The 22,950-nt window shown below is 43.7% G+C and overlaps 1 protein-coding gene across 9 annotated transcripts in view; it reads left to right on the forward strand.

Annotated features, from left to right (window-relative positions):
* SRGAP2 (SLIT-ROBO Rho GTPase activating protein 2) overlaps positions 1-22,950 on the forward strand; it is a 237,761-nt gene that overhangs the window by 79,056 nt on the left and 135,755 nt on the right. For 8 of the 9 annotated variants that reach the window (XM_033852663.2, XM_033852657.2, XM_033852660.2 and 5 more), the window contains one exon: positions 14,694-14,886. In XM_033852663.2, the coding sequence (XP_033708554.1) occupies positions 14,720-14,886 (167 nt within the window). In that variant the 5' untranslated portion in view covers positions 14,694-14,719. Of the gene's footprint in view, positions 1-8,479; positions 8,559-14,693; positions 14,887-22,950 lie in introns of those variants that run through there. The other variant, XM_073802430.1, reaches the window with a different exon arrangement.

A 22,950-nucleotide genomic window follows, 5' to 3' on the forward strand; every position in this document is an offset into this window, starting at 1 on the left:
TGTCCCCTTCAATGGCAGGCGGATTCTTAACCACTGTGCCACCAGGGAAGCCCTATTAATTGGACTCTTTTCTTTTTTTTAACGTCTTTATTGGGGTATAATTTGCTTTACAATGGTGTGTTAGTTTCTGCTTTATAACAAAGTGAATCAGTTATACATATACATATGTTCCCATATCTCTTCCCTCTTGCGTCTCCCTCCCTCCACCCTCCCTATCCCACCCCTCCAGGCGGTCACAAAGCACCGAGCTGATATCCCTGTGCCATGCGGCTGCTTCCCACTAGCTATCTACCTTACGTTTGTTAGTGTGTGTATGTCCATGACTCTCTCTCGCCCTGTCACAGCTCACCCTTCCCCCTCCCCATATCCTCAAGTCCGTTCTCCAGTAGGTCTGTGTCTTTATTCCTGTCTTACCCCTAGGTTCTTCATGACATTTTTTTTTTCTTCTTAAATTCCATATATATGTGTTAGCATACGGTATTTGTCTCTCTCTTTCTGACTTACTTCACTCTGTATGACAGACTCTAGGTCTATCCACCTCATTACAAATAGCTCAATTTCGTTTCTTTTTATGGCTGAGTAATATTCCATTGTATATATGTGCCACATCTTCTTTATCCATTCATCCGATGATGGGCACTTAGGTTGTTTCCATCTCCGGGCTATTGTAAATAGAGCTGCAATGAATATTTTGGTACATGACTCTTTTTGAATTTTGGTTTCCTCAGGGTATATGCCCAGTAGTGGGATTGCTGGGTCATATGGTAGTTCTATTTGTAGTTTTTTAAGGAACCTCCATACTGTTCTCCATAGTGGCTGAACCAATTCACATTCCCACCAGCAGTGCAAGAGTGTTCCCTTTTCTCCACACCCTCTCCAGTATTTATTGTTTCTAGATTTTTTGATGATGGCCATTCTGACTGGTGTGAGATGATATCTCATTGTAGTTTTGATTTGCATTTCTCTAATGATTAATGATGTTGAGCATTCTTTCATGTGTTTGTTGACAGTCTGTATATCTTCTTTGGAGAAATGCCTATTTAGGTCTTCTGCCCATTTTTGGATTGGGTTGTTTGTTTTTTTGTTATTGAGCTGCATGAGCTGCTTGTAAATTCTGGAGATTAATCCTTTGTCAGTTGCTTCATTTGCAAATATTTTCTCCCATTCTGAGGGTTGTCATTTGGTCTTGTTTATGGTTTCCTTTGCTGTGCAAAAGCTTTGAAGTTTCATTAGGTCCCATTTGTTTATTTTTGTTTTTCTTTCCATTACTCTAGGAGGTGGGTCAGAAAGGATCTTGCTGTGATTTATGTCATAGAGTGTTCTGCCTGTGTTTTCCTCTAAGAGTTTGATAGTTTCTGGCCTTACATTTAGGTCTTTAATCCATTTTGAGCTTATTTTTGTGTATGGTGTTAGGGAGTGTTCTAATCTCATACTTTTACATGTATCTGTCCAGTTTCCCCAGCACCACTTATTGAAGAGGCTGTCCTTTCTCCACTTTCTCCACTTTATCAAAGATAAGGTGTCCATATGTGCGTGGGTTTATCTCTGGGCTTTCTATCCTGTTCCATTGATCTATCTTTCTGTTTTTGTGCCAGTACCATACTGTCTTGATTACTGTAGCTTTGTAGTATAGTCTGAAGTCAGGGAGCCTGATTCCTCCAGCTCCTTTTTTCGTTCTCAAGATTGCTTTGGCTATTCGGGGTCTTTTGTGTTTCCATACAAATTGTGAAATTTTTTGTTCTAATTCTGTGAAAAATGCCCGTGGTAGTTTGATAGGGATTGCATTGAATCTGTAGATTGCTTTGGGTAGTAGAGTCATTTTCACAATGTTGATTCTTCCAATCCAAGAACGTGGTATATCTCTCCATCTATTTGTATCATCTTTAATTTCTTTCATCAGTGTCTTAAAAACCTTTAATTATGAAAAATTTCAGACATACGCAAAAGTAGGGAGAATAGTGTTGTGAACTCCCATATCCCCATCACCCTGCTTCGAAAATCCTCAGTTCATGGCCAGTCTTGTTTTATTTATATCCACTCCCCACCCCCACCGCCCCACCCCCCGTCACTCCCCTCCATCACTTTGAAGCAAATACCAGACATTATTCATCCTTGAATATTTCAGTATTTATCTCTAGGAGATAAGAACTCTTTTTTTTTCAACTTAACCATTAATAAGTTTCATCTATTCTGTTTATAATCCATTTGTTAAATATGTAATGACATTGCCTTTGTGTTAGATCAGTAGCTTTTTTGCTCTGAAGGTGTGATGGGTTATCATAGTTGCTGGATCTCAAAATCAGGAAGACAAAACTCAAAGGACAAGCCGGAGAATTCTCCCTGTTACACAGTGGTGACACATTGGATTGGGCAACAGTAGCAGGAGTTGCATAGACAGGAAGTATCCGTTGGTTCCTTGGTGTTCTCTGAACTTCTAGTGTTCATGTGAAATGTGGAAGGAATGGGAGGAGGACCCGGAATGTACAGTTTCTTTTCAAGCAAGAAGTGAAACTTAAGCCCTTTCTGATTTAGTAATGACCATGAAGAAGGAGCTGAGTGGTTTGAAGACTCTGTTCTAGTTCTGCCTTTGGTGGCCATGTGTTTTATTCCATAGCTTTTTTAATCTTCAGGTCAAGACCTTCTACTAGGTCATGAAATCAAATTAGTGGGCCACAACAAGCATTTAAAATGTAAAAAAACAGACTTTATGGAATATGTATTGTTTCATGAAATTGTGTTTCCTGTGTGTGTATGTTGGCTTGTAAGAGTTAGGAAGCCACTAATTTATTCTATTCAATTCCTATCACTTCCTATACCTTCTTGTCTAGAAAGTTAAAGGATTAAAGAGCCCATGAGACAGATTTGATTTATGTATTTAACCAAAGCATATATGGTATTTTCAATGTACCAGGAACTATTCTAATTACTTTACAAATGTTAACTCAAAAACTCTAAGAGGTAGGTACTATTATTAATGAACTTTGACACATAGAGACATTGAGGCACAGAGAAGTTAAGTAATTTGTCCAGGGTCACACAGCTCGTAAGTGATGGAGCTGGCATTTTGAGCCCAAACACTCTGTTTTCCAGTTATAGGCAGGCACGTAATATACAATCAATAGTGATCGTAGATGCCACTTACTAAATACTTTCTTTGTGCCAAGGAGGCTCAGAGAAAGTTGAATGGTAACTCAGATTTTGCTCTGCTGCCTCTCCAGTTGATAGCATCTCTAGGTGGGCGTGGACTTTTTGCTACTATTTCCTTCAAGAAGAAATGATATGAAGGTGTTTTCCCACTCCACCGCAACACAAATACTTAAATACTCAAAGTTAAGGCAGTAAGAATGAGGACTTTTGTGTGATAAGCTGAAGAAATTCAGGGATCCCAATCAATATTGCCAGCTAGAACTATAGGATTCCAGTATGAAAGGCAACTAAATGAGTCCATATCTCAGTTTCATTAAAAAAAATATAGGAGAGTGAGTAAGAGCCCTGTTTTAGGATTGAACACATCTAGGTTCAGATCCTGTCGTGATCTGAAACTGTCTTGGTGACTTCAGGCGATTAACTAATCTCTCTGAACCTCAGTGGTCCCTATCTGTGAAGTGGGTGGAATCATGATTGACTTTTAATAGAATCTTACTAGGTACCTGGCATATAGTAAACACTTTACCTATTTTATCTATGTTATCTCTTCTATGCTTTACAACAATCCACAGGTGTGGCTGCTGTTACAAACTGTATTTTATAGATAATGAAACAGACTTAGAGAGATTAAGTGTCTTATTCAAGGATACACAACTAGCATGTGGCAGAGCTAGAATTAAAGCCAGGTCTTTCTGAGTGCAATGTCTGGGCTCTTAACCATTCTGCTTTATTGCAAACTTATCCCACTGGGATGTTTTGAGGATTAAATGAGATAACATACCTTTACACTTAAATGGTGACTCAACTTTCTATGAGTCACATAGAAAGTATTTAATAAATGGCATCTGTGATCACTGTTGATTGTATACCTACCCATAACTTTTGTAGAGACACTTTACCTGTTCATAGAAAACAAACTGTAGTCAACTAAATCAGTTCTTAGAACCAACCAATCACTTCACAAATATGTTGAGTCCTTGAAAAATAACTATTAGTTAGCTATTCTCAACACTCTGCTAAGCAGATACTTTCGTTGGGGAATAAGTTTCATCAAAGAAAAGATGATCTATCCAGCATCTAGAACAGTGCCTGGCCCATGGTAATTGTCTTAGTCTGGGTTCCCTAGAATTAGAGCTCTAGAGGCAAAAGCTTACACTTTATTTGTGAGAGCCATCACTGGGAAGCAGGAATGAGGAGAAAAGGGAAGCGAGAAAGGGAGGGAGGGAGGGAGAACAAATATAAGGGACTGCTTAGAGGCTGGCCACAGCTTCATGACAGGCTGATCATTTGGTCCTGTGGGACATCTTCAGAGAAAATATGTGAAGCTACTACATCTCTGAATGGTCCACTGGGGAAAGGAGGGAGAAGATTTCATTTGCCATCCCCCATCCCCAGGGGTTGATGTCCTAGAGCTTCAATTCCCCTGTGCTTCTTCATGGCCTGGCTGGTGGCTGAGCAGGTCCCTCCAAATCCCATGCTGCAGTGGCGACAGGGAAACCCTGGGGTGGGAATTGAGAGGCGTGTAGCACAGGTACAAGGCAAGGGGCTGTCAGGGCGGCCCACCAGCATGAAGGACTGGAACAGTCATAGCAACTGGAGCAGTACAGGCTGACCCAGCCTGTCAGCAAGGTGGTTGTGTTCATCTTGGGTGATGCATAGCAGGCTCTCAATAATGATCGCCCAAGTTAATAAACTCTTTGCCCTGCTGTTTTCTTTAAGTGATTTGCAGTTATTGACACCTTGATACATCTCTTTCCATTCTCACTCTAGTTTCCTATCTCCTCTTCTTTTGCTTTCCACCTAAATGAGGGTGTCCCCAGGCTTAGGCCTACTTCTCTTTCATTCTCCATGCTTTCTATGGGCAGCTGCATTCGCTTTCATGGTTAACTTCATACTCCCATCTACTTGCTGATGGCTCGCAAATGTCTCCCTCCAGACTTGACCTCTCCTGAGAACTCCAGACTGGAGAACAAAACTGCATTTTCCAATAGGAAGTTCTACAGGCACTTCAAAGGCCGAGTGAATCTCCTGGTCTTCTGTAGTCATCTTTGTCCCTTTTCCCAACAACTAATAGGGGCTTGGTCCATGCTGGTGGAACTAAATCTGAAATGATGTGCCAATACTGTAGGCCAAGCTGGGTCCTACACAAAATGAAGTAAATCCTCCAGAGCCAGCTCTCTAGGAATTTAGGGTGTGGATTTTAGGATTGATCTGGTTTGTTTTCCATTCAGTTGCGCTGGAGCCTTGAGCAGCGTACAGTTTACCGTTGTCCATTACTATAGTGGACATGTTGAAATTGACGCTTAGTCTTTTTAGGAGTTGAGTTCAGGGAAGTCCTTGGCTTTTTGACTCTTCTTATGCTGTCCTTCTGCTTTTCAAGACCCTTACCTTGCTTTGTACAGTTTACAGATCCCTTTGGAACAGTGTATCTGATCTGCTCATCGAGCATGTGCACTCTTTCTTGCTTTTCCACCCCCCTCTTTCTCTCCATGCTCTTCTGAATAAACCTTCAAATCACTGTGCTGTACTCACACAGGCTCCTGGGCTTGATCTGCCCATTTCTGCCTCCTCACCTTTGCCCTAGTAATCACAGCGCTCCTTCCTCTATAACCCTTACACCTCTTTAAATCCTCCCCAGTTTCAGGCCTGAAGACTAACTCAGGCTGATCCTGGTTTATACTGATCTCCTCTCTGAACGTAATCTGGGACCATTATTTTGGCACTTAGCACACACAATCCTATACAGTTGAATGCTTTTGCATTTAGCCTCCTTTTTTTTCCCAATTGGATTATAAGCTCCTTGAAAGCAAGACAATGTCTTATATTTTCTTGTGTGTTCCAATGATTTGTCACTCAGATCTTTGCACAGAGATGGTATGAGATGAATATATGCTAGATTTGTTGGTTGGCTATCATGGTCCTTGGGAATTCACTTCTACTTTGTCTCTAGCAATCAATCAGGGGCATCAGACTAGGTAACATTTCCCAGAGGAGCCGTTGGTCATCTCATTCCAGATCTTTAGTTTGTAGTACAAGTTAATTCTAGACTTTGGACCTCAGGAATTCTGTTTCTTAAACATCTCAGGCAAGGCCTAGGAGGTAAAATTACTACTTTGGCATTTGATGTGGCAGCTTGTTCATTTGGGAGCCTTTTGTCTTTGACTTTCTATTGAGTCACTTAAAAGAACCAAGGCGGCCTTCCAAGAGCAGTCCTGATGATTAAAGTTCATTGAGATATTCCCCTTCACACCCTCCCGTCTCATGGGCTTTATGAGGCTGCTTTCTGTGTCTTCACTTGGGGACTCAACAGTTAATAAATGGACGTCCTTCGGAAACTCTTAAGGCCATTTTTCTCCTTCTCCTTCCCCCTGGCTGGTTTCTCTTTGTCTCCAAAGCTGCATGCATTGTTCTTAGGTAGTGTGGAGTTAATGCGAGGGGAGGAAAGGTTCTTTCTTTCATAACTTTGGGGAAATCTACTGCACAGGGCAGACAGTTTTGAAGATGGCCAAACTTAAAGTTCGACACAAAAAACTATAGTAAAAGGAAAGCCGGAGAGGCTAGCACTCCAGTTGCCACCACCCCTCCTTCCTCCCACCAAGGTAACTGTCTTACCTTTGAACCCAGCGATCTCTCTTACATGTCGAGTTTGCTCACCACTGTATAGGAGGGGATAGCTTGGACTCACTAGCTTTAGGATCAGTGGCTCTAAAGTATGTATTATTACTAGTGATTAGTGTTAGTATGTGTGGGGATTTTCCACTCATGGAATCCTCCTATTCTTTTTGACCTCTGTACTACTTCAGCCTGGATTGCTCATTAACGCTCACTCCATCTCTTAATTTAGAAGGCCTAGGAACCCATCCAGCAGACCTCCTCCACTCTGATCTTCCTTCAGCTCTGTTCCCATCATGACACAAACTTTCACCAGCTCCATTTCTGGCCTCTTGAAATCCAAACTACCCTGTTAGCCTTTGGAGCTGCTCCTCTCTGTGCACCCTTATCTCTGACCTACCCTTACGTTGCCTTTTGTTCTGGTGAGGCCAGCCTCCTCACTATCTCATAAAAAGGCCTCGCTCAAACATTCCCATCTCTCCGCTTATGTTTTCCCTTCTTCTGGAAGATTGTCCCCTCACCCTTCCATTTATTGAAATTTTACCCATCCTCAGAATACTAGTTCAGACGTCTCTTTCCTCCCATTTTCTCTCTTTATCCTCTCCTTCCTTCCACAAATTTCAAGCCCTACTATATGCCAGGTATTGTTTTGGGTCTAGGAGTATGTTGTGAGCCAAACAAACAATTTGTCCCTCTCAAGTTTAGTCTTTCTCAAGAAGCCTTATTTTAGCAATGTTAGTCCCCACTGCTTTGAGTCCTTAAGACTTTTACTTGTAATATTTCTTCTCAGTTTCATTCTTGCAGTATACTATAATAAAGATTTATATATTTAATTATGTATCTTGCATAATTATGTAATAGGTAAATAATTATGTATTTTTTGAAAATGTATTATATATTTTGATCATGTTTTCACAATTAGATTGTAAGTTCCTTGAGGACAGGGACCTTTATGCTTCTGAATACTTGAGAATTCCCTACTTAGTCCACTAGGAATCCTTTGTTTGCAAGAGACCAAAACCCCAATGCAAATTATTTTAAGCAAAAACGGAATGAGTTGGCTTGTGTGCTGGAAAGGGGCAGGGATAGGGCTGGCATCTGGCCATGATTGATCCAGGGGCTCAAGTTTCCTTTTCCCATACCTCAGCTCTGCTTCCTCTAGGTTGGCTCCATTCCACTCGAGGTGGCAAGATGGTAGCACTGTCTCAGACTGACATTGTCCCCAGGTCTTGTAGCTCCTAAACAGGGCCTGGAGGTAACATCTACCATCTTTGGAGAGGCCGGAGGTGGAATCAGCTTTGTCAAAAGCACTAAGAGTCGGGGAGGATATGGATGCAAGGAAGGGAAAACAATAAGTATGTCACATCCACATATTCTGGAAGCTTAGTAGCTATTTGTTGATTGATTGTTTGGATTAACTCATGTTTGTTTCTATGCTATATTCAATAGGGTAAAGTAACGAGGAAAAAGGCCACCGATCACACTCTTTGAGGGAGAATATTTGCTGTTTTCTAGTTTGCTAAGAGTAGCTTGATGGCTTTTATTGGCATACTGACTACTGAGATAAGTAATAATGTCAGTCACTGAAAGATGTGGTATAGGAAGTTGATTGAGGGTGATACGTGTCTTCCTTCTCTCTGCTGTCACGACACTGTGTGCATACCTCATTTATTTATATTATTGTTTCACTGTGTTTGTTGTAGGTATTTTACTTGTCTCTTCCTGACTGCTCTGCTAACATTGACAGAGGACTTTGTCTTTGTACCTGGAAGGTGCTCAAATAAATATTTGTGACAAGAGTAAGTAAGAAAGAACTTTGGCTTAGGAACCCAGTGACCCGGGTTCCAGGCCTAGATCTGAAGCTTAATAGCTGTGTGTGATCTCCAGAAATTCCTTCCCCTTCTCTGGGCTCTGGTTCGGTTGTCCAAGAAAAAATGTAAAGGCCTTCCCATTACTGAGTTTGTAGAAAGGCAAACCTGCAGGTAAAGAGTCAGACTTGGCAAGGTATTCCAGCATTCTGTTTCCCAGGGAATAGTTCTGAGAGGAGCCGATGACCGTTGTGATAAGAGGTCTTGGTAAGAGATATGGAGGATAGAGCCTGGTGAAAGCCTCAATTGTCTTCTTATATAACACTTGCTGGAAAGGTACTAGGAATTCATATTCCTGAGATGGCTGAGGTGACATCATGTGTTTGTGAAAGGCTAAAAGCAGGAGAGGCAGATTTTGTGGAAAAAGACCGGCATCAGGCCTGGTTCCCAGTGGGGAACCCAGGCTGACCTCATGCTCAACGGGCTCTGAGCACAACCTGTGGGAGTGGCAGCTCTTGTCCCCTAGGTGCCAGCACATGAAGGAGGAGGGAAGGACGTGCCTGTGTTGATCTCCTGAAAGATTACATCTTTCTCCCGGCCTCCCCCCAGCCCCCATTTTCTCCTCAGAGGTAAGGGATTCATAGGAGGGGGTTCCATATGACTTAATCAGACAGAATTCCTAAAAAAGGAGGTGAATTTTGAAAGAGGGAAAGAAAGGGGTTAATATCTTTGGATTGGAAGCAGTGAGCTGAGCAGAATCCCCCAGCACTCTGCTGACTGATGAATTTCCTGGGTGTTCTCTGAAGTGAGGACAGTTTCTAGAGGACTGTGTCACCTGCATTGGCAGGTGTTATATAATTTTAGAGTCTCCATGTTGTCGCTGTGGCAGGCCCTGTTTTTGTTAAATGATCAGTATCCTGTTAGGTCTAGTTTTTCTTTGAATTTCATCCGTTTTGTGACCCTTCAGCTTCTTTCTAAAAAGGAGATGAGCCTCCTTCTAACTCCCAGGACAGGTGTAGTTAGGATCTCAGCTATAGCCAAGCATGGACAAGGAGTCAGCATATCCTGGGGGGAGCTCTTCTGGATGTGTGTGCTGAGCCTGCATTTGAACTCATACATAAAAACATTCCTTGCCAGGTTTTGATCTGACACCCTTCAGAAATGATGGAATGGTGATCTGCCAGTGGAGTTCAATGTCCTGGACAAGCTTCCTGTCCTGAGGGACAGCTTCTAAGATTTGCTTTAAGAATATTCAATGCAGGGCTTCCCTGGTGGCGCAGTGGTTGAGAGTCCACCTGCCGATGTAGGGGACATGGGTTCGTGCCCGGGTCCGGGAAGATCCCACATGCCGCGGAGCGGCTAGGCCCGTGACCCATGGCCGCTGGGCCTGCGCGTCTGGAGCCTGTGCTCTGCAACGGGAGAGGCCACAACAATGAGAGGCCCACGTACTGCAAAAAAAAAAAACAAAAAACAAAATTCAATGCAGAACTGAAATTCAGCCCATACAAGTGGAGAAATGGAAACCAAGAATTCCTTCCTCCTTTTGGTGCCTGTTTGCTGGACCATTTTCCCCTTAGTTGGCAGGATGGCACTCAGCAGGACATGCTGTTTTGGTGGGGTTCAATTTTTGTAATGAGATATAATTCACATACCATAAAATTTACCCCTTTGAAGTGTACAATTCAGTGGGTTTTTTGTTTTTGTATATTCACAAGATTGTGCAACCATCGTCATGGTCTAGTTCCAGAACAGTGGAGTTACATTTTGACTTGAATCTTTGAATGAAATGCTAACCAAAGGTTAACTCTGATTTTCAAGAAACTTGTTCTAGAACTTTGGCCCCTTTTGCAAGGGAAGCTGCAGTTTGTATTCAAGTGTCATTTTTATAAAACATAATAGAAAAAGAGTCAGAGGACATTGAAATGTTCTTAGGCTTGTTGCCTAATATCTTTTGCCTGCTACTGATGATTTTTAAATCTTTGGTCTTTAGGTGGGGGCTTAATACCATGGCTATCTATAATAAAGAATATTTGAAGCAAAAGTAATGAGACTGTCTTTGCTTTCTTTTCCTTCCTCTTCTTGTCAAACCATGCTTCATTAGGGCAGGGCTTGGGGCTGTTTTGTCCTCTGTTGCCATCACCTAGCACAGGGTCTGTTATACAGTAGGGGCACAGTGAAGATTTGCTGAATAAATGGGCTGTGTGAGGTGCCCAGGGGAGGTCATTTTTGGCATGTATCATCACTCCAGGTCGTTCATTGTGACCTTTGTACTTCGGCTTTCTGGATGGCCATGAAATACATTTATAGCCCTGAGATATAGCTGCATGTAGAACGTGAGAACTTGACTCCTTCAGTGTAGTTCTAGGGACAGAACCTACAAAGATCCCATCATCCCCAGCTCCCAGGAACTCTCATCCAACTATAAACTGAATTTGCAAAGGCTTCTTGGGTTGATGTGGTGAAGCACTGTGGGTGGTATGATTGTGTGTCTTTGCGTGTATACACGTGTGCACGTGCATTCTGGCCTGAGCACACGATGGAACTGTGTGGATGGAACTGTGAGGAATTCCTCCATGTTTTTATAAATTGCCCCTTTCTTCTTTCTGCCCTTGTAGTTTATTGGTCGGCCAGGGTACAGAGGGGCCTCCAGCCTGGGCACATGGCCCAGGCGTGCTGGCGTTCAGTGGCCTATTGTTTCCTGCCCCTCATATGCATGGACAGAGGACTGGGGCTGGCACAGCTGCCTTCTTGGGGACCATTGTTTGTCTTTGCAGCAAAAGCAGCAGCAGCAAAAGCCTGGACAGAGCACATTTTGCCCTGGACAGAGCAGCCATTCTGTCTTGGAGCTGCAGGCCTGGAGATGGGGGTAGTTGGAGTCTCCCTTAAGTGCCTGTGCAGAGGCTCTGAGGGTGGGAGCCCGGGCGGCATCTCCTTCCATGGGGAGGGGTGGGGGAGGGGAGATGCTCAGTGGAGTCGCATCACTAATTAACCACAGTGGCAGGTGGTATCTCTTAGCAGAGACTCTCCTTTTCCTGGATTGGGGTGGGGATATCGCATTCTCACTTCCTTCAAAGCTGCCCTGTAGAGGAGATCTAGAAAGCAGGAAGGGATCCAGCCCAGTTGTGGACTAGTCGAAACATGGGCTAGTTAGTGAGTCACCGGGCTACTTCAAACTTGACTCTGGGGGCCTGAGTCACCACCTCATCTGGAAGGTGGGGAAGGGGACATTCCAGGGTTTGGAGCGAGAGAAACTGTGATTCCCCCAGAAATACCTCAGAGACCCCAGACTCTTGTTCGTTTCTCTTGTTTCCCTGCCCCACTGACAACCTCTTTGACAAATCAAGGCAAACCTTCATTTGGCTTCAACCCCACTTGCACCTAATTGTATGAGCCTTTGGTAAATTACTTGTCATACTTCAGTTTTCTCATCTGTGCAATCAGGACAATTGGGGATACCGATTATGGCCTAGTAATAAAGGTTAAATGAGGTGATGTGTATAAAGGTGTTCAGTAAGCACGTGCTCCCTTTCCTTCAGGGGCCCGGAGGGGATGCCTGAGGTTGGGGTGCACTTTGGGTAATGCTGCCCATTTGTTGAGACACCTAAGGAGGTCAGGGTGGAATTCCATGCTGGCTGGATGCACGTTGGACTTCTTAGATTAATTCACGTATCTTAAAGGCCTCCTATGAAGTGCTTGTTCCTCAGACAGGACAACCCTGGAGCGGTCTACTTCTGGAAACTTATGGGTATTGTGGGAATTTGCTTAGCCTCCTCTTTTTATGGCGAAGGTGGGCATCATCCATCCTCCTGTGCTCCCTTTCTGCTCCACTAGTTAGAGAGTTTATTGAGGCAAAGTCTTAAATGAATTACAAGTGACTCAGAGAGGGCTGACATCCCCTTGCTATCCACATCCTCTTGCACATCTGTTACTGACTGGGTACCTGGAAAGCCTTTTCACCCTAAGATGCCCTGATTCTTATTTATTTTATTTTTTTTTGTGGTACGCGGGCCTCTCAGTGCTGTGGCCTCTCCCGTTGCGGAGCACAGGCACCGGATGCGCAGGCTCAGCGGCCATGGTTCACGGGCCCAGCCGCTCCGCGGCATGTGGGATCTTCCCAGACCGGGGCATGAACCCGTGTCCGCTTCATCGGCAGGTGGACTCTCAACCACTGTGCCACCAGGGAAGCCCCCTGATTCTTATTTAATGGACAAGTTGTAAGTAATATCAATGAGCATTGTGAATGTCCTCTCCACCCACAGTCTGCCTACCCAGTGGCTACAACTACCAGCTACTACTTCTATCTATCAAAGATAGAAAGAGGACAGATGCCTCGAGGAATAGTCTCAGCAAGGGCTGTTGCCTTTAAGAGGCCCAGAAATCCCTGGCAGGAACCAGATGCCTGGCATGCCCTCTACAGATCTTCCGCCCCCAACACCCCTGTAATCAGACTCCAAAAAAACACAGAACAAGAGAGCTTTGATGAGGTAGGCGGCTTTTCTGCGCAGCCTTCTGTCTGCTTGAAACAATCCTCCGGTGCTCAGTTTCAGTTCAGGTGAGGTTACTGCAGGCCTGGTTGGCATTGGTGGTTGGCACGGGAGGAGGCAGGGAGCCGAAGAGGGTGAGAACTACACTCACAGATCACCTGAGATCACCCATAAAGGACCAGATACTTGTGGTACATCCCGATATCTGTAAAAACAAACAAAAATGAAGATGGGGATGGATGATGGGCCCGAAGCTACTCCAAGGCGAAGCCAAATGTACCATTTGCCCATCCCTCATTGCTTCATAAAAGGAGTGGTTGGCAGAATTTTCAACATCATAGCTTCGTTCCTGGATTTGCCTCTGATTTATCTGCAGCTCAGATGAAAACTAGATTCCACACCCCCACCCTATGCATTACAGAGCATAGACTGAAAGCACTGTTACAGCTCTGCTGTTGGGGAATGAATTTAGAGCATGCAGAGGAAAGGCGTAATAATACAGGTGCTCTTTTTCCCTGGGATTGGAGTTACTGTCACATCCTAAGCTATTGGAGCTGAGCAGGCTTGTGGGGGTGTGGGGAAGAAAGGGATGAAAGAAGTGACTCCACTGTGACTCTGATGGGGATTGGGACATAACTTCAGCAGGATACACACTGCAGGCCTTGCAGTCTGGCTTTGGCAAGCTGCTTCCTGAGGGTGCCAGGTCTCTTGTCAGTAACGAATGCAGTATTGCATCTGAGGCAGATCTGGTTGTATCTGGAGCTGCCATTGCTGCTAGTTCCAGAGAGGGTGTTTGCTAACCCTGTACGAGCATTCTGGCCAGCCAGAAAGCTGCCAAGCGAGAGCTTAACCAGAAATATTTCTAGCTTTGACACAGCAGAGGCTCTGAGCATCCGTGAGGATGAAGCATCAGAGATATGAGTGATATTTGTTGGTGAAAATATCAGCTTCTCGAAGATTGATTACATTCAGTGGTATTGGAAACTATGGAATCCGATTGACAGTTAATGGTTTGCATGCCTAGCGGTCTGGGTGCTTGTTTCATTCCTGACTGCCACTATTTGCCCTTGGGCAGAGCCCTTTCTATCTCCACTAAAATATCCTGACCTCTCCCCCTACTTCATGAAGATGTGGAAAAACAGTTTGAAATAATGGGAGAAAGTATAAAAAGTAGGACTTTGGGCTCTGAAGTGAAGCTGTTTGGGTTTGAATCCCGGCTCCACCACCTAATAGCTTGACTTCTTTTTAAGAATCAGTTTTCTCATCTTTAAAATAGGGATGAAAGTAGTACTAACCTAATAGGATGGTTGGGAGATAATTCATTTGGCTCCCTGCCAGAAGGGAGCCTACATTCTGACACTGCTGGAAGCACAATAAATTGCTCATTAAGGGGTAGCTCTGAGTATTATTATGTCTGATAAGCAGTTTCTTTTAAATGATTTAGCAGATCCCTGGTTTCAGTGTTCTTTAAGGGTCTGAAAAGAGTTGGTGAGTTTTGGTGGTGCCTCGTATCACATTTTAAAAATTAAAGCCTTTAAGTTCCCCATAGCACAGGGAACAACTAAATGGAAGGGGTAAATGTTGGTGTTATGGTTTTTTCCAGGGATCTCTGTCTGACTGCCTCGCCTCGCTTTCATTGCAGAGATCCGTGCTCAGCTCACAGAGCAGATGAAATGCCTGGACCAGCAGTGTGAGCTCCGGGTGCAGCTGTTGCAGGACCTCCAGGACTTCTTCCGGAAGAAGGCTGAGATCGAGATGGACTACTCCCGCAACCTGGAGAAGCTGGCAGAGCGCTTCCTGGCCAAGACGCGAAGCACCAAGGACCAGCAGTTCAAGTAGGGATGCTGTGGCTGTTACTTTTAGACACCTTGAGAATGGGGTCCGGGATGGAGGGAGGCAGGGTGTGCCACCTCCATCGAATTGTATTTATGAAGCAGGTGACCTAGTGATTTCAAATTGGCTGAGGGTTGAGAGCCCTCAAGGACTTCTCCTTTTCCAGATCAGTCTTACATTCAGTTCGATATCTTGGAGAGATCAGAATAGATGATGAACCACGCTTATAATAACAGCAAACGCCTTTAAAGCTCTTCCTATATGCCAAGCATGGTTCTAAGGGCTTTTACATATTTGTTAATTCACTTAATCTTCACAGCTCCATATATTAGTTATTGTTATATCCCCAACATACAGATGAGGAAACTGAGTCATAAAGTGATTAAGGAACTGGCCTAAGGTCTCTCTCTCTCTCTTTCTCTCACACACACACACGCCCCTAATAAATAAATAGCAGAATAGCAGAGCTGAAATCCAAACCCAGGCAATCTGGCTGCAGAGTCCGTGTTCTTAACCATTTCACCAAACTGTCTTTAACTGGAAGAAATGAATGTTTTAGCCATAAATCTAAGTCGCTGTGCAGACAGTTGCTAAAGCCTATTCCTTCTACATTTACAGTATTTTATACAACTGGCCCCTTCACTTTGTTCTCACTGCCATTGCACTAGTTTAGATCATCATCATCTTTGCCTGAGTGAGTGCAATACTTACTGTATCATCTTTAGCAGAGGTTCTCAATCCTGGCCACACATTAGAATTCCCTGGAGAACTATTTAAAAATACTGAAATCTGGGCCCCACTCCAGATCAATTAAACCAGAATCTCCGGGAGTAAGGCCTGGGTAACAGTGTGGTGTAGAAGCTTCCCAGATGATTCTAACGAACGACCAGCATTGCAGACAACAGTCTTCAGCTTCTCCCCATTCCAATCTGCCTGATCCATTATTATCAGATTTAGTCTTCCTGGAACACCCTGGGGATCAGGCAGTCTCTCTGTGCAATGGCCCCCCGATGTCTGTGTTCTTGATACTGAAGATGTGGTCTCCCAAGATCAGCACCGCCGGGGTTTTGGAGATGCAGAATCTCAGGTCCCACTCCCAGTCTGCTGTAACAAGATCCCCAGGTTGCTGTTGAGAAGTGTTGCTCTGTTCACAAAGGTGTACACTCCTTGGCTTGGCCTTCAAGCCCCTCTACATCTGGCCCGACCAGCTTTCCAACCTTATTTCCTGTTTCTGTTCTGCTATACTGCAGCCAAACAGAACACTAACTCCACTGGACCTTTGCTTATCCTGTTATATGAACTTTTGTGCCCATTCTTCACGTCTCTGCAAGTTGAAGCCATACCCATGTTTTAAGACTGAATGCAGATGCAACCTGTTTTAAGAAACTTTCCAGATTCTCCCAGGAGGAAGAATGTTCTCCCTCTTCTAAATTCTTACAGCAGTTCTTTTTTTTTGTTCTTTTATTAGGACATTCAGAACTATCTGCCTTATATTATCTTCCCTCAGTGGACTGTCTAAGCTTTTCTGATTCATTGTTCAGTCTCCCACAGTGCCTAGTGTAATATATAATAGATGCTCACTAAATATTATTGGATGAGTAAATGAATGAGTGAATTTAAGAATTAATGCCAAGTGTATCTTATTTCCCTGTTTTCTATTTTTGTTTATCGCCCTAATAATTTGGGACACAATTTATCCTTTACAAGCCAGCTCTGAGCAATGAATAAGTAAGGAGAAAATACGACACTTTCAATAGAAGCCAGAAAGAGAATTTCCTCCAGATGTTTTGTCCTCTGAGTCCCTTATCTTTTGCAAGTCCTGTTCTCTTTATGATAAGCAATCCTGAGAGACTAAAATGTTATTTTAGTATATGATAAATGAAGATCAGTGGGGGAATTGTTTGCTTTAGAAAAATGATTCAAAGTTGGATTTATTCTCTTGATAAACTCCTCCTAAATTTAAAATAGCATTTGATTTTTAGTACTATATTATATTCTCAGCTTAAGGACACATTTACTACAAATTAAGGTACAGATGTGCTGAACTGCTCTAAGATCACATACAAGAAATAGGGTGTTTTCTCCAAGACTGGGAGAATTGATTTCCCTTCTGATAAAGTTGGTACCTGACTTCATTTTTCCCAGACGACAAGTGAGTATTTCTTGAGAGCCAGCTATGTGCTCTGTGTTGTACAGGTATTGGAAGATATAAGACAGGTTTATTGTGTGTATCCATAGGGAGCCATATCTGGTTGGGGAGAAAAGATTTTTAATATAGGAAGCAATTAGAGGATAAAGCAATAATGGTCTCATTAAGAGATCATTGGTTTTATGTAGAATATAGATGTGATAAGAGGTCAGTGATAAATCATCAGAGACAAATAAAGGATGTGGAGTAGTCAGGAGCATTTTCATGAAGCAAGTGGGATTTAGGTTAGTCCTTAAAGGTAGATTTGTGTAGGAGAGAATATCATGTGCAAGAGAGAGGAAGCAGGAGTGTTTGGTGGCGAGGGGTAAAGGGGCTAGTGAAGGATCCAGCTTTATTACAGGAGGTTCGTATGCATTCATTCAACAAATGTCCATTGTGCATTCCTTGAACTCCTTCAGACCAGACATTGTACCCCGGGATATAACAATGAACAAGCACCATCTTCCACATGGCACTTATAACAGAATGAGGAAACAGGCACTGAACACATCACATAGTTAGATGAGTTGAGGTAAGTGTTGCGGAACAAAAGAACAAAGGGCTACAAGCACTCATAGAGGAGCCTTTGCCACTCCTTTGCTGTCACTTTATGGCTAGGTTACTTTAATAGTTTCTTGTCGGATCTTATCCTGAGCAGCAATCTATTGATACTTATTCAACAGACCCCTTTTAAATGCCTACTGGGTACTGTGTTCTGGGCTGATTTCTTCAGAGACTGAGATAAGCTCTGGAATCTTGGCTAACAGGGAAAAGAGACGTGTAAACAATATAATGTAAAAAGGACTTTAACAGAGGTATGAGCAAAATATTATGAGAACACAGGTATTTCCCAAAGCAGTGGAAAATAGGGTTTAGATAAGTAGACACCAAATAACAGTTCTTTGACAGACAAGCAGGGTGTTCAAATTTGATGTGGCAGCATGGTAGAGAGCCCTCTGGGTTCTTGTGTGGGGAAGGAGACATGAGGAAAGATGGTAGAAGAATGAATTTTTATGCCAGAGACGGCCAAGCTAGAGGTTTTGGGGGGATAATCCATGTACGATGTGAGAGCAAAAAAGAATAGAGAGGAAGGCATATATTCAATAAGTATTCAAGAAACTGAAGAGGACTGGGTAATTGATTGGGTAAAGAACTGTAATGGTCAGAGGTGACCCAGTGTCTCTAGCCTGGTGTCCTGGAAGAACTGGGGCATCTATGATAGAAGTGGGGCTGTTGAGGGAAGACCTGGTTTGAATGGTGAGCCTGCTCTGGGCATGTTGGGTTTGGGGCAGTGGGAGGGCTGTCCAGTGGAGATGTTGTACTATTGAGGTAAGAGGTGAGGTAAAAAGTGACTATGGGGGCTTCCCTGGTGGCGCAGTGGTTGAGAGTCCGCCTGCTGATGCAGGGGACACGGGTTTGTGCCCCGGTCTGGGAAGATCCCACATGCCACGGAGCGGCTGGGCCCGTGAGCCATGGCCTCTGAGCCTGCGCGTCCGGAGCCTGTGCTCCGCAACGGGAGAGGCTACAGCAGTGAGAGGCCTGCGTACCGCAAAAAAAAAAAAATGTGACTATGGAAGATATGAAACTATATGAACTCAGGGAAGAGAAAGAGAAGGACAGAGAGCTAAACCCGGGACCCAAGGCTTGGGCACACCCAATTTTAGGGAGTAGTAAATGTTAATTACCAGAAGTAAAAGTTACCAGGGGAGGATGGGGGAGGGAAGGCAGAGGGGAACAAAGGAGGGAGAGGTGATTTTTTTTAAGCACTTAAAAGGATGGAAGGTATGTAGGATAGCGTTGTCTTATGGAACTAGCAGGCTTTCAAGTAGAAGATCTGTAAAAGTTAATCCCGCAATTTCTTATTGATATTCTCCCATTATAAGGCATTGCGAGAGGCAAAGATAACTAAAATGAGTCCCAAACCCAAGAGTTTTCAATCTGTTAGAGTGCGACATGAAATTGCTGATTTTTGGAAGACACAAAATGTCACATAGTGACAAATTCATGTGGTACAGCCTAATAGAAGAGGCAATGAGACATACATACAAGTGCATGTAACACAGGCAAGATGGTGAGAAACTCAGTAAGGGAGTCCAGGCAACATCCTACTTTCATACATAATTTATTCCTTGCAAAGTACAGGAGTTTTACATGGAGTAGGTGGGTTCTATTACTATAAGTGTATATGTGAAATTCTGAATTACACCTCACCTGTTGAACTTTGAGCATTTGTCTTTCATTTTCTTCTTTTTGCCACAATTAAACCCATGGTCTGCTTGCATAAGTCCAGGGAGCATTTGAGGAATTATGGTGACTGATGATTTCTAACCTTGTCTTGTTCATCCAGGGATGAGACTCTACTTCTCAATGTAACACTAGCAGCAGCACTTGCATTTTTCCACTTTCCACTCATCTCTGTGCTATAAAACGGAACCAAGTATTCTGATTTTTGCATGTACAAGTGTTACTGTACAGAGACAACCACGATGCTGAAACGGAGCTGGCCCTTGGCAGACAACACCACCACGCTTGAAACATTTGTTAGCAACTGAAAATTGACATTTTTGGCCTAGGAAAGGCTTTTTAGGCATGTCTGTTTTAGGTTTGGCAGACCCAAATATTTGGGTCTTTAATAGACCCAAATAATAGTATCTTACATGAGATGGAGGTTGATATTTCTCTCGTGTAATCGTCTGGGCGTTAGCCATCCAGGGCTGTGTCAGGGTCCTTATTTCATCCCTAGAGTGTTGCGCTTGTTCTGTATGACCCAAGATGACTCAGACCACCATGTCCCCATTCCAGCCAGCGGGAAAAGCAAAAGGGCCAGGGGCAGGCACATCCTTACCCTTTAAAGGTACAGTCTGGAAACGGCACATATATCTCTTCAGCTCACATCTGACTGGCATGGTTCTACTGAGCTGCAAGGGAGGCGGGGAAATGTAGTTATTATTCTAATGACCAGAAAGTAGAGTTTCTATTAATATAGATGGAGGGGAAAGATAGTGGGGGACAATTAGCAGCCTCTGCCACACTGTATGTGATATACAAGCAGGCAGGTGTATGAAAGACCATTCTGCTCATCCACTTTGTAAAGTGCCATAAATGCACAGAGAAGAGTGGGCTTTACGGAGATGAGGTTCAGTGGATGGGAAATGGAAACACAAAAGTGCCAATGCAAGGTATTGGTTTTATAAGCTTAATTCAATTGAAACGATGCAGAAGTTGTAGAAGGAGGGTAAAAAGATGGGGAAGGAAGCATTTTAGGCAGAGAGAACAGTGTTGATAAAGGCATAGAGCTGGGAAAAACAAAACTGGTAGGTAACTCATCTGTTTTACTAAAGAACAGGAGTAATAAACGTGATAGTGACTAAGTCTGGAAAAGTTGGTAGGCACCAGATTACAGTGGTCCGTGAATGCCAGGTGATAAGAGTTTGGGCTTTATTCTGTAAGCATGGGGGACCCACTGATAGTTTTGGAGCATAATTATGGATGGCTGCGATTTGGAAAGGTAACTATGGCAACAGTGCATAAGATCAACTGGAGCAGAGGGACTGGAGGGAGGAAACCTGTTAGGAAGGGATGGCAGTGAGCCTAAGGTTAATGGGGGCCGAGATTGAAGTCGTGCCCTGGGAACTAGAAAGGATGGGTCACACATGAGGGCAAGAAGCAATTAAAGTCAAAGAAGCTGGGACAAAGGAAGGGCTTTGGGTTTTCTGGGTTTCTGGAGTGGCAATTGTATTTTCATTCAGCCGGAGAAGTGTAGCCTCGATTTCGCTGACTCCAGGGCTGGTCCCTAGAATAGTTTATTCTCTGCCCAGAGCATCTCAGCAGGCACTCGTCACCTCCCCCAGAGCTATAGCAGCTGTTGGCCCAGCAATGCCATGAATTTGTCTCCCTGTGCTGCCAGGAGAGCAGCTGCCAGCAGGAGCCCTGGACAGACACATCTCAGGGACATGGAAACTATTCAACTTGGGATGGGGTAGGTTAGCCAGGGCTGAAATTGGTCTACATGACTTGTCCCACCCTTTTCCAGGCCAGTTTCTCAACCTGGCTAGATTTCAGCCCCTCATACTGGGGTAGGTTGGGTATTTTAACTTATAGTCTTAAGTGACCGCATTTAGGGACCAACGTTGCTGAAGTGCTGTTTTCATCTTCTCTTGGACAACTTCTTACCCTGGAAGCCATTACCCTGTCACTCTTGGGCTTGGCTTCCTATTCTGCTTTTCTCCTGCTTACCTTTTGTCCTCTCCCACGCGGTCTCAGTGCAGACACCTTCACTAATCTCACACAACTCTGACTCCATTGCAAAGTCTGACCCCGCAGTCCACTCCCCCTCCTTCTCTCCCCCCTATAGATAGAAGTATAGTGATTATTTCTATCTATCTTATTCTGCTTTGTTTAAGATAGGTTATATGGCTTCCTCCATCCCTTTGAATTGTGGGAGGACCCTATTAATGTCTGAAATTCTATCTGCCTGGTTTGATTAAGAGCAGAGATATTATGAGAGGGTAGGAAGTCTTCCTAGGGAAGAAGTTCTTGCATTTTCTTTGGCTCCTTGAAGAGTCTAAATGTATTCCTGTTTGTTGCTAAGCCTTTGATTGTCTCTTTTAAGTGGAATCTGTGTTAATATTGCCCAGCAGGACTCTAATTGATAATGTGTTGGCTGGGTTTTTTTTGTGGTTTTTTTTTTTTGCACAGACTTGCTGTAAATTACCTTTCAATCATAGCTCATTTGGTTTTGATCTCCTACTTTTAATAGCTCAGTTCTATCTTTTATTTTGAGGTAGGGTTATGGTTTTTGTTTTTTTTTTCTTTTCCTGTTGAGTTTTAGAGGAACACTCCTGCAATGCTATCCTGCTGTGTTCCTTACAAAGACCTTATGGTACTTTATAACCCACTGCCAACATCTTGTCTTTCTTCCAGCTTTTCCTTCTCCTCAACAACAAATATTTGTTGAACATTTTTAAGGTATTAGTCTAGCCTCTTAGAGGAGAGAGATTCAAAGTAGAAGTAGTGGTTCTTTCCCACATGACTTTATAATCTAATCAGGGACAAATTATGCCTGAACATAATAACACAGATATTCATTGTAGGGCAATATGGGGTAGGTACCAAGTGCGTGCTACAGAAGGCATGATGCACAGTTGGTAGGTCAGGAGACTTTCAAGATGGGGAATGGGATTTGAACCAGACCTTGAAAATGGCTAGGATTTTGACACGTGGAGAGAGAGGGAGGGGAAAGATGCTACAGCCAGGAGGAAAGTACAAAGCACTTTCGGGGTACAGTGAGTAGACTGGTTTGGTTGGGGTAATGAGTGTATATGGAGGAACTGGACAAAAGTAGATAGGACCATATCATGGCGAGCCCTGACTCTTGAATAAGATTTGGCTCTCTGCTGTGGACACTGGAAACCACTGAAGGTAGGAACACCAAGTGTCCAAGCTGAGGTTGTGAACTCTACTTAAGGAAGATTAACCTTATCCTTAATGGTGATGGTTTGCTAATTCACAAGGAACTTGAGACAGTGAAACCAGTTGTCACAGTAAGTAATAAGGATCTAAATTAGGGTGGGAGGGTAGGGATGGAAAGGATCGAAATCGATTCTTCAGTCCATTTAGCAAGCATGTATTGTGATCTTACCATGTGCCACGCACATGCCAGGCAGACAGATACTGCCCCCTGCACTCCTGGAGCTTACGGTCTAGAGACAGATGGAAAACAGCTGGTACGGGAAGACTACAGGAATTACTGACTGATGGGATTTGTTTATTTATTTTTTCGGCTGCGTTGGGTCTTCGTTGCTGCACACGGGCTTTTTCTAATTGTGGCGAGTGGGGGCTACTCTTTGTTGTGGTGCGCGGGCTTCTTGTTGCAGAG

This window comes from Tursiops truncatus, chromosome 1 (assembly GCF_011762595.2).
Source record: "Tursiops truncatus isolate mTurTru1 chromosome 1, mTurTru1.mat.Y, whole genome shotgun sequence".
Taxonomy (NCBI): Eukaryota; Metazoa; Chordata; class Mammalia; order Artiodactyla; family Delphinidae; genus Tursiops; species Tursiops truncatus.